At 42.5% G+C, this 14,551-nt stretch overlaps 1 protein-coding gene across 6 annotated transcripts in view; it reads right to left on the bottom strand.

Annotated features, from left to right (window-relative positions):
- The window catches only part of DRP2 (dystrophin related protein 2), a 100,192-nt gene that overhangs the window by 23,211 nt on the left and 62,430 nt on the right, over window positions 1-14,551 (bottom strand). For 3 of the 6 annotated variants that reach the window (XM_019824066.3, XM_006943864.5, XM_019824067.3), the window contains exons 2-4: window positions 7,202-7,378; window positions 2,894-3,057; window positions 890-1,046 (exon numbers count right to left, since the gene is read on the bottom strand). In XM_019824066.3, the coding sequence (XP_019679625.1) occupies window positions 890-1,046; window positions 2,894-3,057; window positions 7,202-7,318 (438 nt within the window). In that variant the 5' untranslated portion in view covers window positions 7,319-7,378. Of the gene's footprint in view, window positions 1-889; window positions 1,047-2,893; window positions 3,058-4,101; window positions 4,232-7,201; window positions 7,379-14,551 lie in introns of those variants that run through there. The other 3 variants (XM_006943863.4, XM_045050562.1, XM_023248877.2) reach the window with 3 other exon arrangements.

Raw genomic sequence — 14,551 nt, 5'->3', positions numbered from 1 at the left:
AACCAGTATCCTGACTTGTAATACCACTGATTAGTCTTGCCCATTTTTGAACACTTTGCATAAATGGTATTATGCAGTATGTACTCTTTTTTTACCTGGCTTTTTTTCACTAAACATACTGTTTTTAAGAGTAATCCATGCTGTGGCATTCAGTTATAGTTTATTTTTTTGCTGTACTGTATTCCATTCTGTTTCCACTTTTTAAATTGGTATATAATTGACACAGAAGATTGTGTAAGTTTAAGATATACAACATATTGATTTGGTACATTTATATCGCAATGTGATTGCCATTGTAGTCTTAGCTAACACCTCTACCATGTCACATAATTATTTCTCCTACTGCATTCTGTATTCATTTTTAAGAAATATCTGTTGTTAATTTCTGATTATAAGAGGTAATATATGTCACAGAAATCTTAGAAACTTCAGAAAAGCATGAAGAAGAAAAATTAAAAAGAACTTTAATTTCATCACCTAGAGTTGACCATTGGGGGCTTTGTGATATAGTTCATTCTTATGTTTTCGTATGTGTGTATACATGTACACACGTCTATATTTGTTTTTGTACAACTGAGATCCACCTGTATATAGTTTTTGTATCCTATGTTTTTTTTCACTTAACATTATATTATGTTCATTTTTCCATGTCCCCACTGAAAATCAGGGCAGGATTTTAAGAGAGGTCAGTATTTGATGAAAGGGCCAGGGAGAAAAGGTTTGACTTACTCTGGTAGCGGGCTATCCAAAACCCAGTAAAACTGTATCCAGCCTCCTGTTACTTCAGATGTCTAAGCAGAGGTTAGGTGCTCATCTGTCAGAACACTGCAGAAAAACTCCCTTCCCAGCTGAGAGGTGACACGCCACAGCCTCCATAGTTCAAACCTACCGCATGTGTCTCCTTCTCCTGTTGCACCAGAGCCACATCCCCTTGCAGGGGCAGCTGAGCTGACAATTCCTCATCTTTCTGGCTGAGCCAGTCAATAATCTCTTGGAGAGGGAGCTGAAGCTTCCCACTGTGGTCTGAGAAGGCCTCTAGGCGAGCACTGCACACAATGCAAAAGACTAGTGATTTTCAACCTTCTTTTTAAGTGGCAAAACACTTTTTCCCCAAACACTTACGTAGAACTTTAATATATATAAAACAGATTAAAGAGGAGCTGCTCTGGTTGAAGTAGGAGGAGGCCCAGAGCCCTCCATCTTACCCATCCACAGATGTTCCCAATGTACCTTTGCATGGAGTACAGTACTAAAACCAATGGGTAGGTCCATGAGTGGGGAGGTGTGATAGTGTGGATATCAGCTAATTCAGTTGCTTGCCCAGCATCAAGCTGGGAAGGGGAGGAAACTGAACAAGGGCATTAGGGGTGACAGCTGTCTGGTTACCCTCTTGCCCTTGAGGAACTCAAACCATGCCAAACTACTCATCAACAGAGGCTTCTCAGAGCCTGACCTCTGAGTAGGAAGAGGATACAGTAAGTGAAAGGGCAAATGAGGTGACTGAACATGGGTGCTCCCTTGTGTGAGGACACATACAAATATACGTAGCCCAAGGGTCCCAAAGGATGACAGCACCAGAGGCTAGAGATTTGACATATGGAAGGAGAAAGATGCATACACTATAATCATCTCTGTAAGCCATCCCCCACAAATGAACCATGAACTGAGGACCAAGTGGTAGGAAGCTAGAGGCCAGCCTAGGTACAGCTATCAAGCCCATTCCCCCTAGCTGACAATAATAACTATTCATTACTTCCCTACTACCTGGACCAAACCCTGACCTAAGTCACTACTTCCACTAATTCTCAGAGCAGTGACCTTATGAGGTAGGTACTACTATTGCCTAAGAAGGTTAAGTAATTTGCCCAAGGTCACACAGTTAAATCACTGGTAGAGCTATGATTTGAACTCAGGTTCATTTGACCCCAGAGCCTGCATTCTTTCAACTTCTCTACACTGTCTCATTCCAGCCAAAGCCTACCAAAAGCCAGGGGTTTGGGTTTTGGTAATAGGGAGTGGAGAGGAAAAGTGTGGGGGTACGTTATACAGAAGGGTAGGGAGAAGAGGGACAACTGATATAGGAATTGCCTTCATGCTCGTACAGATTTGCCTTCAGTTTGGGGAGGAATAAGTGGGCTGATAACCAATGGATGGGAGTAGAAGGCATAAAAGGATGGGAAAGAGAGCAGATAATATCTACTGAGATGGAGGAAGGACAGTTATGAGAAGAAGAGGAGGAAGGAGCACACATATCCTTCATTTATACATGAGTGCTTTTAAGTTCAGAAAGCATTTTCATATCTTATAAGAATCCTTACAACACTGTGAAGTAGTTAGGAAAGTTCATTCACTCATTTTTGTTTTTGTTTTAAAAAAAAAAGAGAGTAAAATTCAGATAACTTAAACCACGTATCCAAGGTGACACAACTACTTTAAAATGAAGCTCAGGGGGGCCTTGGGTGGCTAAGTCGGTTAAGCATGGGACTCTTGATATGGGCTCAGGTCATAATCTCAAGCTTCATGAGATCGAGCCTCTTGTGAAGCTCTGTGCTGACAGCGTGTAGCCTGCTTGAGATTCTCTCTCTCTCTCTCTCTCTCTCTCTCTCTCTCTCAAAATAAATAAATAAATAAATAAATAAATATTAAAAAAAAAAAAACAACTTAGGCTCAAATCAAAGCCTCTTGACTTCTGACCCAGGGTCCTTTCCAGGGTCTCTTCCCAGGGTCCAGAGAAGGAAGTGGAGAAGTAGATGATGAAGCTGATGAGATGATGAGAAGTGGATGATAAGGCTGACACAGGCTGAGAGGAGAATGACAAGTTGAAGCACCAAAGGAGCCCAACACAGCCCCAGCCATTTGCCTAAGGCTCCTGTTTCTAGGGGCCAGGCCTTACCGGAGGTTGTGAGACTTTTTTTTAATTTCATTCCAACACAGATTCATGGCTCGTGGTTCGAGGGGTCCAGCGGCACCAACAGACCCGTTGAATAGGTTTGGGCTTAGGCAGGAAAGTCCAGCACCATCCTGAGGAGGCGCAGGGGCAGTAGCAGCAACTCTAACCTGGACAGAAACATAGACATTCTGCAATCCCCAGAGTATGCCACACCCTGGTCTGCACCAAGCCAAGGATGGGACAAATGTGAACAAGGAGAGAGAAGCGCATGTCCCAGGGTATGTTTGGGGGTGGATTATTACTGTAAATTCTGCCAAGACTATTGCCCAGATGGGATTCTGGAAGTATTTTCCTTAGATAAGAGCAGCTCAGAATTGCCCAAACACTGGCAAACACAGCATTCAAGGTAAGCTGTAGGCTCAACCTCAGTGTCCCACACTGAAAAAGAAAAGAAAGCTGAGGGGCTGCCTCAAAAGATTCAGGGAGAGAGAGTAGACCAGCCAGGGAAAGATATCAGTAATAGATGTCCTACTTCTCAAATGAATCCAGGCCTTGGTGCCCCCTCTCCCTCTTCCCCACATGCATTTTCCACCAGTCGGAAAGCCTGGAAATAGTCCTAAAGAGTACTGTTCATCTTCCATGTGTTGAGAGAGAACTAAAGCCATATTTTTGACCCTGATCTCCAAAGGACGCTGACCAGAGTCAGCAGCCAAGAGGACCAGTCATAGATCCTACCAAAGGCTTCCCTTGAGCCCTAAAGCTCAGAGCCCATCACTTCTTCACCCTGCAGGGAATTACAAGGTTTGGGGGAATGAGGGTTGTGCTAAATAAGTTAGCCACCTCTAGCATACTGCCAGGACTGCCCAGCCAAAGGCAGAAGGGAATTGAGGGAAGGGGAGTATGGACGAGGAAATCTCAGCCCGTGCTGCTCAATCCCAGACTTGGGAAACCCACCTGTCTGCCCACATGTATACCAGCTTGCCTTTTGTAGAAAGAACATAGTTCTGTTGGTGGATGACACTCTTCTAGTCTCCCTTTCCCCCCAAACCATACTTCCTTCCCACACAAGACTCTTCCAACAATTTAAGAAAACAATCATCCCATTAAAACCACAGCTCACAGCCACACACTGAAAGGAAGTGAGGGAGCAACCAGGCTCAAGGGCAAAGTTCTGAAGTCAGTCACCCTATGTTCCCATGAGCTGACCCTACCTGTGCTGCCTGGGAACTCCACTGCAGCATTAGGCAGCTCCATGATTATCCTTCAGCTTGCTTCCAGAATCAGTGTCTGATGAGCCACAGGCAGAATCCTGACAGGCTCTAAGCAGGCTCCCTCAGGGAAGGCTGGCAGAGCTGAACCAGGTCAGGAGGTGGGAGCTGTCACCCTGTTTGTTTACTGACCCCCCAGGAATCCAGAGGGGGCGGCTATGTCAGGGCTCAGCTGGTGAATCAGAGCTTTGTCCCTGGGGAATTCCAGCTCACTCCCATCTGAGCCCACCACACCGGGGCCAGGAAAGCCCTCCCAGGCTGGCAAGGATTGCGGGAGTGGAACTGGACATTCCATGGTGTTGAGGAAGGGTATGCAGAGGATAGTTTCTCTTGATTTATTTTCATTTTCTATGGAAGACACAAAGGACTCACTGCGTCCAGGCCCACCCCTCCCCTGAGGTGGAGTAAAGGATCAGACCACTTTGGTGACAAACCTCTGGTAAGCTATTTTCCCCAAGGCCTGGCAGAAGGATGGGCTTGGAAATAAGCCTTGTCTTTAACTAAGTAAGTGTCCTCAGAAGCAGTGAGGAATGTGTGTGGCACACCTGGGGACAGAGCCACAGGATGGCAGGATCAGGAAGTTGAACAGCAGAAGATTCATCTGAGCCCACTATGAAAACAAGGGGGTGCTCTACCTTACCTTTGAGAGGCAGAGAGGAGTGAAGGGAGAGTCATTATCCACCTCCTCAGACCTCTCACTGCACTCTACGGTTAGGGGGAAATAGATTTTTCTATGGGCATCCCCTTGAACCTCTGCAGGGGAGGGAGAAGGCAAAATGGAACTCAGAAGCTCTGTACAGGGATCCAGTGCCAGGGAGGCTCCTGTGCCGTACTTGTGCTGTCCTGGGCCACTGGTCTGTGGGGTAGGGTCCCTTCTGGAAGTGGTCACTCTTCTCTCTTTCCAGCAGACTTGCCTGGGGGAAAGGTTAACATTCCCAAGCTAGGCCCCCACTCTTCAGCACTGAGGGAAAACACTTCATTTTTACCAAAAAGTGTTCTGTTCCTATCCTCATTAATCTCCCACAGAGTCTTCTGGGCTTTCCACAGTTCCACATTGTTTCCATGCTGAGGCCCACCTACAGGAATAGTTGGAGCAGCTGCCTGACCCTTTCTGGGGGTCTGGGGTGGAGCCATTCTGGGTGGATGGGGGATGGCAGGGGATGGCAGGCCAAGAGCAGGCTCTAGTTCTGAGTCACAGCTTTGCTTATGCTGGGATAATTGGGCTCAAGCCAGTTTCACAGAATCCCCTAGATTGAGAGTTAGAAATGGCTCCTTGTAACTCAGCTACAACCAAGTTGTCCTGGTTCTGAGGGAAGTGCCCATGATGAACTTGGCTCCACCCATATTAGGTTTCATTCTCTTCAGACTTCTTCTTAGTTTCCTAAATCCTCACTTGGCCCCCTTACTATACTCCCTCACCCTGTTCTCCCCTCCGAGTCCCCCCTTATACTCACAAGTACCCCTAGCACAGCCAGGTACACAATAGGCAAATAATGAATAACAACATTTTTTGCTACCAATGGCCTTCTACTTCTGGCTTTTGTAGCCAAGATGTTTGTTTCTCACTCCACTCCCCAGAGGGCTCTCTCCTTATCTCTTGAAACTTTAAGACAAAGTCAGGGCCATAGGAAAGGGAGAGAAGAAAGTGGACAGTGGCAGAGGAGAGGGGTGGCTCTCACCATTCTCAATCACAAAATGAAGCCCTAGGTCCCTCTGTCTAGGTGGTGAAATTTGGAGGGGGTGGACAAATGTGCAGGGCAAGCCTTTTGGAAGGGTCCAGACTTCTCAATCCCTTGACCCTATGGCAGTCCCAGTCTGGGAAAGGGGTAGGTACACTGGGGAACTCTAAGTTGGCACTTGCCTGAGAATATGTTAGAGGCAGCAATTTCTCTCTGGTTAGATGTGGGAAGACAGCTCAGGAAGACCTGGATGTTATGCCTCTCTGGACTTTTCCTCATTATTCTCTTCAAAATGGACTCCCCAGCACCCACATTTTCCATCCCTGCTGCCGTTCTCCCTCCTTCCTTCCTCCCTTCCTCCCTGTATATTTAGCTGCTGTCTGCACCCCCAGCAGTGACTCAGCACCACAGCCCATCTGTGAGATACTAGGAGACATAGTACTTTTTCACACCCTTATGGCCTCTGGACCTCAAAGCATTGTAGGACAAGCCAAAATATGTTTATGCTTCCCCCTTGTCCAGTCAACTTTCCCATGGACCTCCCTCATTGTCAGTGAAGGGGGCTATCCTCTTGGGATTACTACCTCTCATACATCCTCTGCCCATCTACCAACATATATAGGCAGGAACACACAGTACCACCATTCCACTCCTAGGGGAGGAGAGAGAAAGGAGAGACAGCTATGAAGCTACAGGGATTCTGCCAGGAGCTGTAAGACTAAAGGCTTGAGAGGAAGAGCCCATGGAAGGAGAGAGAATATTCTTCAGGTGCAGAACATGAAGTATGACATAAAGAAGTTAAAGCAAAGGAAGATCATGCCTTGTCCTAGGTGATACCCTGAAGGGTTACACTCTTCTGGGACTTCCCTTGGGAGGTTAACATGAAACTAGTCTCCCTCAGCCATTCTTGGCACTTTCACTTACCCAGACCAACACATTTCTTTGCACCATGCCCCCTATAAAAGGCTTCAAGGGAGCTCCTCAGTGACTCACTTGATTGAGCATCTGACTCTTGATTTTGGCTCAGGTCATGATCTCACACTTTGTGGGTTCAAGCTTCACATTGAGCTCAGCACTGACACTGAGGAGTCTGCTTGGGATTCTCTCTCATTACTCTCTCTCTGCCCCTCCCCTGCCCCCACGTGGTGTCTCTCTCTCTTTCTCAAAATAAATAAACTTTATTTTTAAAAAAGCTTCATGACTGATAAGGGATGAGTCAGAAGGAGGTCCCATGCCCTCCAAACAGATTCATGTATATAGAGAGTGTCCCATAGCCTTAGGAAGCATGGACACCCACAAGAACACACACAGATCCTGTGTCTACCCTTTCTCCACAGGACTTTCTTTTGCTATCAGCCTCTTACCTGAGGCTGGAGGCAGGTGCTACGGAGGCTGCTGCTGTTATGGAACTGGTCAGCTGCCCGCCATTCATGACATCGAGGAAGGGTGTAAGGGCATCCCTGCATGACCATAGGTTGCATCAGAACCAAGGCTCATGGGGGGAGAGAATGGGCAGTGCACCAACTGTTGACCATAAGCACCTGGAAAAGTAACAAGGACAGATTTAGAGTCAAGACTTAGAAAAGGCTTATGAACCCAACACTTACCCAAGGGTACCTTGACCAGTTATGTAAATAAGTATTAAAGCTTACCGGTCTACCCAATAGTTTTTCCCAGGCCACCATGTACCATAAGAAGCTTTATTTAATTATTGACCAAAGAAGTATTTATTGTTCATCTATTATGCTTTATGCTAGAGACACTAAGATGATTAGCTATCTGAGATCTCAGAGCCTGGGGAAGAGGGTCGGGGAGGTTGCAGAGTGGGAGGAGGCAGTCATATAAGCTCATAAAATGCTTATGTGGCAAGTGTTATAATCGAGATTTGACCAGAAGGCTTGGTGAGCACAGACTTGGGGACAAATAACTCTAAGAATGTGCAAAGATTTCAGAGAAATTGCATTTGAGATGACTCTCAAAGGACAAGTAGATGTTTGTGTATGCAGAGAAGGGGAGTAAGAGAGAAGGGTCTCCCCAGTGGAGGAATGTACCTCTGTAAAGGTGGATATCACAAAAAAGCATAGAATGTTCAGAGAACAGTAAGTTCCATTTGGCTAAAGTTTAGGAGGCTCAGAGATGAAAAAGACATGGTGCCTATCCCTGAGGAGTTCACACACAGAAAGAACAGACCTAGAAAAAAATCAAGTCATAAAGTGTTACTTGCATTAATGGTGAAGTATTTATAGGATGGAGTGAAGGGATAGGTAAGGTGAGTTCTACCTGGTCAGGTCAGGAAAAGTCTCCCTAGAGGAAATACACGTGAGTTGAGCCATGAGAGAGAAATCAGATCGTCATTAGGCAGGAGAGATAAAAAAAATAATAATAATAATTCCAAAAAGCACAAAATGAAATGTATGGTGTGACCAGAGTACAAGGTAGGTGCCTTGTGGGGAGCAGTAGACGAGTCTGAAAAATGAGGCTGTGGCCAGATTGGGTCATGCCTTGAATGACAAGCAGAGAATTCTAGGCTTTATCTTGTAGATAATAGGGAGGAACAGAAGATTTTAAGCAGGGGAGTGACTGGACCAGATTTGCATTTTAGAAAGAGCCCTCTGGCTGCCTTTTGGAGTGATTCTCCTAGGGGAAGAATCCATTAAAGAGCTGTTATAATAGGCAAGCAGTTGCAGGGAAGATGGAGTAGAGAGCATGGATTAAGAGATACACTGAAGAGGTAAAATACATTGGGTTCGGTGATCAATTGGATGTAAAGGGTGAAGGAAGTGAAGGAGTGAAAAGTTTCTAATTTGGGAGCTAGGTAGATAACGTTACCAACAGCAAGAGAGGGAAGACTGGAGGAGGAGCAAATTTGGTAGGGTGGGGGATGAAGGCAGTGCTCCATAATAAGCTATGCTTGGGCAGTGTTCCATAATAAGCCATGCTTCAGACATATTCAGCTTTAGATGTCAGGAGCTAAGCTGAGAACAGGAAGATATGAGTGAAAAAGTTAGATGTACACAAGGAATGTACACAAGTGTGATGAGAATGGGTAACAAAGACAATGCTTGGAACTGCTAAAAGTCCTATCTTTTAGTGTTGGGCAAAGACATGAAAACCCTGATCAAAAGGGCAGGACATAAGCATCTTTGATTCCTGAGGTTGATGATTAAATAGCCACCATTTTTAGTCTCTATTTCAGTGGTTCCCAACATTTTATGTTTAAGGGCCCCTTCTTAAGAAAGATTAAAAAAAGAATCTCACTTCACCCACTCATACCTACAATAGTAGCTATACTTTTAGCACTCACAGAGTAAGAAAAAGCACTTATACATTTAAATATCTGTGGACTCTTGCATTGAGTGCCCTTCCCTCCTCCTCAGGGGCCCATGGTCCAAGATTGGGGACTGTTACAGATCACAAAGATGCAAGAATTTAAGGTCAAAAGGACACTTAATTGTAGTCAAAGTCTCTAGAGATTACACAGCTATATAGCTCCTCATCCCCAAAGAGATTCTCCAAAGAATGGTTGAAAATATGGCTCCCCTCTCATCTGACACCGACAGAAAACAGATAAAACAACAGATAAAAAATAATTACTATAGATGTGTCACAAGCATGAAGGCTACAAAATGCTTGCTTTCAGACCTCTTTTTATATCAACATTTTTATTTTTGCTGATTACACAAATAATGCATATTCTTTACAGAAAAACTGGAAAATACAAAAAACATCATAAGGATGAAAATTAAAATAACCTATAACACTACCACCCAGAAATAACTAATAGGTATGAAGCCTCATAGTAGTTTTTCTATGAAAAAATATATCCATACATATCCAATTGCCATCATATGATATATATCATTTTGAATTGTGCTTTTTTCATTTATCATTTATATCATGATCATTTAAAAATTTTTTATGTTTATTTATTCTTTTTTTAATGTTTATTTATTTTTGAGACACAGAGAGACAGAACATGAACAGGGGAGGGTCAGAGAGAGAGGGAGACACAGAATCTGTAGCAGGCTCCAGGCTCTGAGCTGTCAGCACATAGCCCAACAGGGGGCTCGAACTCACAGACCATGAGATCATGACCTGAGCCAAAGTCGGAAACTCAACTGACTGAGCCACCCAGGCGCTCCAATGTTTATTTATTCTTGAGAGAGAGAGAGAGACAGACAGAGTGTAAGCGGGGGAGGGGCAGAGAGAGAGGGAGACACAGAATCGGAAGCAGGCTCCAGGCTCTAAGCTCTCAGCACAGAGCCCGATGCGGGTCTTGAACCCATGAATGGTGAGTTCATGACCTGAGCCGAAGTTGGATGCTTAACAGACTGAGCCACCCAGATGCCCTTATATCATGATCATTTTAGAATGTCACTATTCCTCTAAAACATGATTTCTAATGACTGCAAAGGTGATAGAGCACTATGGTTGAGGCCATGGGCTTTGGCATCATACAGACCTAAATTCAGATCCACACTATTCAACTTAATAGCAGTGTGGCCTGGGATGAGTTAACCTCTCTCTGAGCTTCGGTATTCCCAACTGCAAGCTGGAGATGACAATGACATTGCCGTCGTAGTTATTCTAATTATTAAAATTAATAATGTATTTAAATAACTTAGTAGAGTCCCTGGCAATAGTACACTGCTCAATAAATGTTAGCTGTAATCATTGTATCTTATTCAATTGAATGGATATACCATAATTTTAATAATTAGACATAAGTCACACTGCAATGAACAGCCTTGTGCTTATTTGTGATTCTTTCCTTAGGATATTTTCCTAGAAGGAAAACTTCCTGGACCAAAGGGTATGAACCAATTTCAGGTTTGTGATGCATACTTCTAAATTGCCCTAGAAAAAAATAGATCACTTTATACTAATACCAGCAATGGATGAGAGTGCCAGTTTCCCAGCATACTTGCCAACAGTGAGTATTCTTATTTTTAAAACATCTTTGCCAATTTTTTAAGAGAAGATGGCATCTTAAGGAGTACTCCATATTTCATTAATTACTAAAGATGCTTAACTTTTTTCCTATACTTTTAGTGGCCAGTTCTATTTCTTCTTTCATGAACTATCTTTGTCTCTTTTGAGGTTCACCTCTCTGCAGATTAACTTCCTTCCTTCTTATTCCTCTTCTGACCTGATATCAGGTTGATGCTTCACAAAACAAAAATAAAACAAACACAGGAGTCAGAGAATTCAGATAGTCTAATCCCAGTATAGGCAGAGAAGGAATAAACTCCTTCTAGTCCTACCTTGACTATCCTCTGCTGTTTCCAGACTTTGCCACTTGTGACCTCAAGTCATTTCACCTCTCTAGATCTTGGTTTGCTAACCTGTAAAACGTTAATGTTTAAGAGTTGTCAAACATTGGGGTGCCTGGGTGGCTCAGTCAGTTGAGCATCTGACTCTTGGTTTCAGCTCAGGTCATAATCTCATGGTTTTTGGATTTGAGTACTGCATCATCAGGCTTTGCACTGGTGGTATGGAGCCTGCTTGGGATTCTCTCTGCCCTCTCCCCTGCTTGTGCTCTCCGTCTCTCTCTCTCTCTCTCTCTCTCTCAAAATAAATAAATTTTTAAAAATAAAAAAAGTTGTCACACATCAAAATGCTAGCATTCCCTTAAAAAAAAAAAAGAAAATGCTAGCACCCCCTGTACTTGTATAACATGCTTTTGTAGCCTTCTATTGTCTTTCTTGATCCTTAATGCAACCTGGTAAGGATGGCCCAGGAAGGATTATGATCCTATCTGAGAGATTAAGATGCTGAGACACAAGTGAACCAGGGCACCTGACTCCTGACCAGTGCTCTTTGTTCTGCACAAAGATTCTTATTTCTGCCTATTTGTCTTCATGATGTCCCACATTACCACCTGTACTTACTGATTCTCTTCCTATTTTTCTTTTTAATTTGCAGAGGCTGTGAGGAATTGGAGAGGAATCTTAGTCCCCAGATGGTCAAGTGTAGGAAATAAGACACATTTTTTAAAAGTATAACTTAAGGGAAAAAATGATTCATACCTTATGTGGGACACAGAAATCATGTCTTGAGAGGTCACAGAGGAAGAAGTGTTCGCCTTAAGTTGGAGGGATTTAGGATGTATTTATGGAAGAGATGGTTTTGAGCTAAGGTGATTTGTACACATGGAGTAGTGTGAAGGATGCTTTGGGGGTGGAACTGACTCTTCTGTGCTCTCCCCTAGGGATCCTGCTAGATACCAAATTGTGGCTTTTTGCTACTAGGAATGCCCTTCTTGGTTTTCAAAACCACACATACACCCTTTCAGGAAGATTAAGATGGGAGAAATTATTTCTCTTGGGCAGAGATAAAAGCTTTAAAAACATATGGGAAATACAAGGATTCCAACACGAAAGTAAAATTATTGGCTCATGGAAGATAAGATCCATGCCTGATATTTATTTATATCCCACATATTTTTTAAGGCAGTGCCGGGTACAGAGCATTCACTCAGTGAATGTTTCCTGACTTGATTTATGGAATTAAACTCCAATTAGGTAAGCATACAGTTTCTCAACTTTGTAGGTAAAAATCCCAGGAGGCATGAAGAAAAATGCTTTGGATACACATATTTATTTGTATTTTGTGTAAAATGATGTATACAGAATGCTAGCATTTGAAGCAAGCCTTGAAATAGCCAAAAAAAAAAAAAATGCAAACAACCTAAATGTCCATTACTAGGGGACTAGTTAAATAAATAATGGCATATCCATATAATGGAATTCTATACAGCTGTTAAAAACATAATTAAGAACTCTTTATGTGCCAAAATGGAATAATCTCTTGGGACATAATTTTAAGTAAAAAGAAAAGTAGAAAAAAATAAGGTAATTAGTTTACATTTGTGTAAAACCAAAAGAAAAATATGTGCTTATGTATGCAAAAAATTATATGCAATAAAAGTATACAAAAGAATCTGTTAATATTGATTACTTTTGGAGAAGGGAGACAGATGGCTACTAGACAGGGGTGGGAGAATTCCCTCCGTTCCTGTGGGATTTTCTCTCAGTTTTAAAAACATACCTGCAGAAAATACATAAAGCATATGTATAAAATATATAGAATTATTATAAAGTAAATTCCCATATATTCACTGCTTGGGTTGAAAAATAGAATAATTACCCACACCCACAAAAGCCCACCAACAAGAGATGTAGTTTTTACTGAATATCCTTTTGTACCATGTCAATATATTAGCTATTTAACAGCTACTTCCTCCCTCCCTTCCCCACTCCTCACCAAAATGTCATGGACTTCTTCAACTGTTTTATGTAATCATTAGTGTCACAGTTTTTTCATAGCCCAAATAAATAATAACAGTTAAAACTTATTGTATTCCATGTTTTACATAATTAATCAGTCTACATACACCAAGTTCTTTAATCTTCACAATAACCCTATTAAGTGGTTTCTATTGTTTCCATTGTGCAGCTAAGAACACAGAGGAACAGAGGCAGTAAGTAAGTGCTTCAGAGTGATATTGTGAATATGCGGTGAGAAGCTGGGATTTGTATCCAGGCAGGTGTGTCCAAGAATACAAATTTGTCACTGTTACACTATTCTGCCTCTGTATTCTAGAACACGGGCCCTGAGGCATTGTAGTCACTAACCTTAGCAAGCAGAGATTTTTTTGGCTATGGGCCACCAGATGGGAGCCCAAGAACTGACTCACTCATGCCTTACTCAGGCAAAGATACAAGCAGCTTAGAGAAGGCAGTGAGTCTGAGGTCTGGGGTACCACCCAGCTGGCAAACCCTACGGAATATTTACATGACTTTCCTAGGACATCTGAGAAGTAAAATTCTGGTCAACTGTCCTAGCTTCTGAGCTTCTCCAGTGCCTTAGAACTCAGTAAATTTTTTTTAATGAATCAATAAGTTCTTTCTGCCTATAAAACTAGAGAAGTCGAGGAACCTATCCTAGAGAAATACTTGCAGAAATGGATGAGGGTAGCTGCTGCAGCATTGTTTGCAATAGCAAAACTCTGTAATCGACTCAAATGTCTATTAACAGGGGACTGGTTAAGTGGACTGTGTCAGAGAGGTGGCACAGCATGACAGGTAATGGTGTGGGCTCTGAGCCAGGACATTCAGGTTTGCATCCTGGCTCCACTATTTATCAGCACAGATTTGGATAAGCTCCCTGACCTTATTGTGCTTCAATTCCTGCACCTGTAGAATAGGGATAACAAAGAGGCCTACCTTGTAGCCTTGTTACAAGGAGTTAATTCATAGTTTCTGATACCTAGCAAGTACTCAAATCTTACCTATTATTGGAGCCACTCACAAAATGAAATATTATACAGCTGTTAAAAATAAATAGGTGGATCTATATACAATGATTTGAACAGACATTGAAGATATATATTTTAGATAAAAGAAAATAAGTTAGGAATAATATGTCTAATAGAACAACAATTATGCAAAAAGCTTTTGTAAAAAATCTACATGTGTATATGCATAGAAAGAAAGCCTGCAAGGATACACAAAACTGTTCAGTAACACTACTCTGGAGAGTTGTGTGAGGGAGAGTCTCCCTTTGATTTATATACTTTGTGTATGTATATATATGTACACACACAACTATGTATGTATATATATATATATATATATAAACATACATGTACATAAATGTATGTATTTTATAACAAGCATTTATTATTCTTGGAAGAAAAATAAATAGGGAAG

Source organism: Felis catus, chromosome X (genome assembly GCF_018350175.1).
Source record: "Felis catus isolate Fca126 chromosome X, F.catus_Fca126_mat1.0, whole genome shotgun sequence".
Classification (NCBI taxonomy): domain Eukaryota; kingdom Metazoa; phylum Chordata; class Mammalia; order Carnivora; family Felidae; genus Felis; species Felis catus.
The sequence above is the reverse complement of the archived record's forward strand: the minus strand, read 5'-3'. Positions and strand labels throughout refer to the sequence as shown.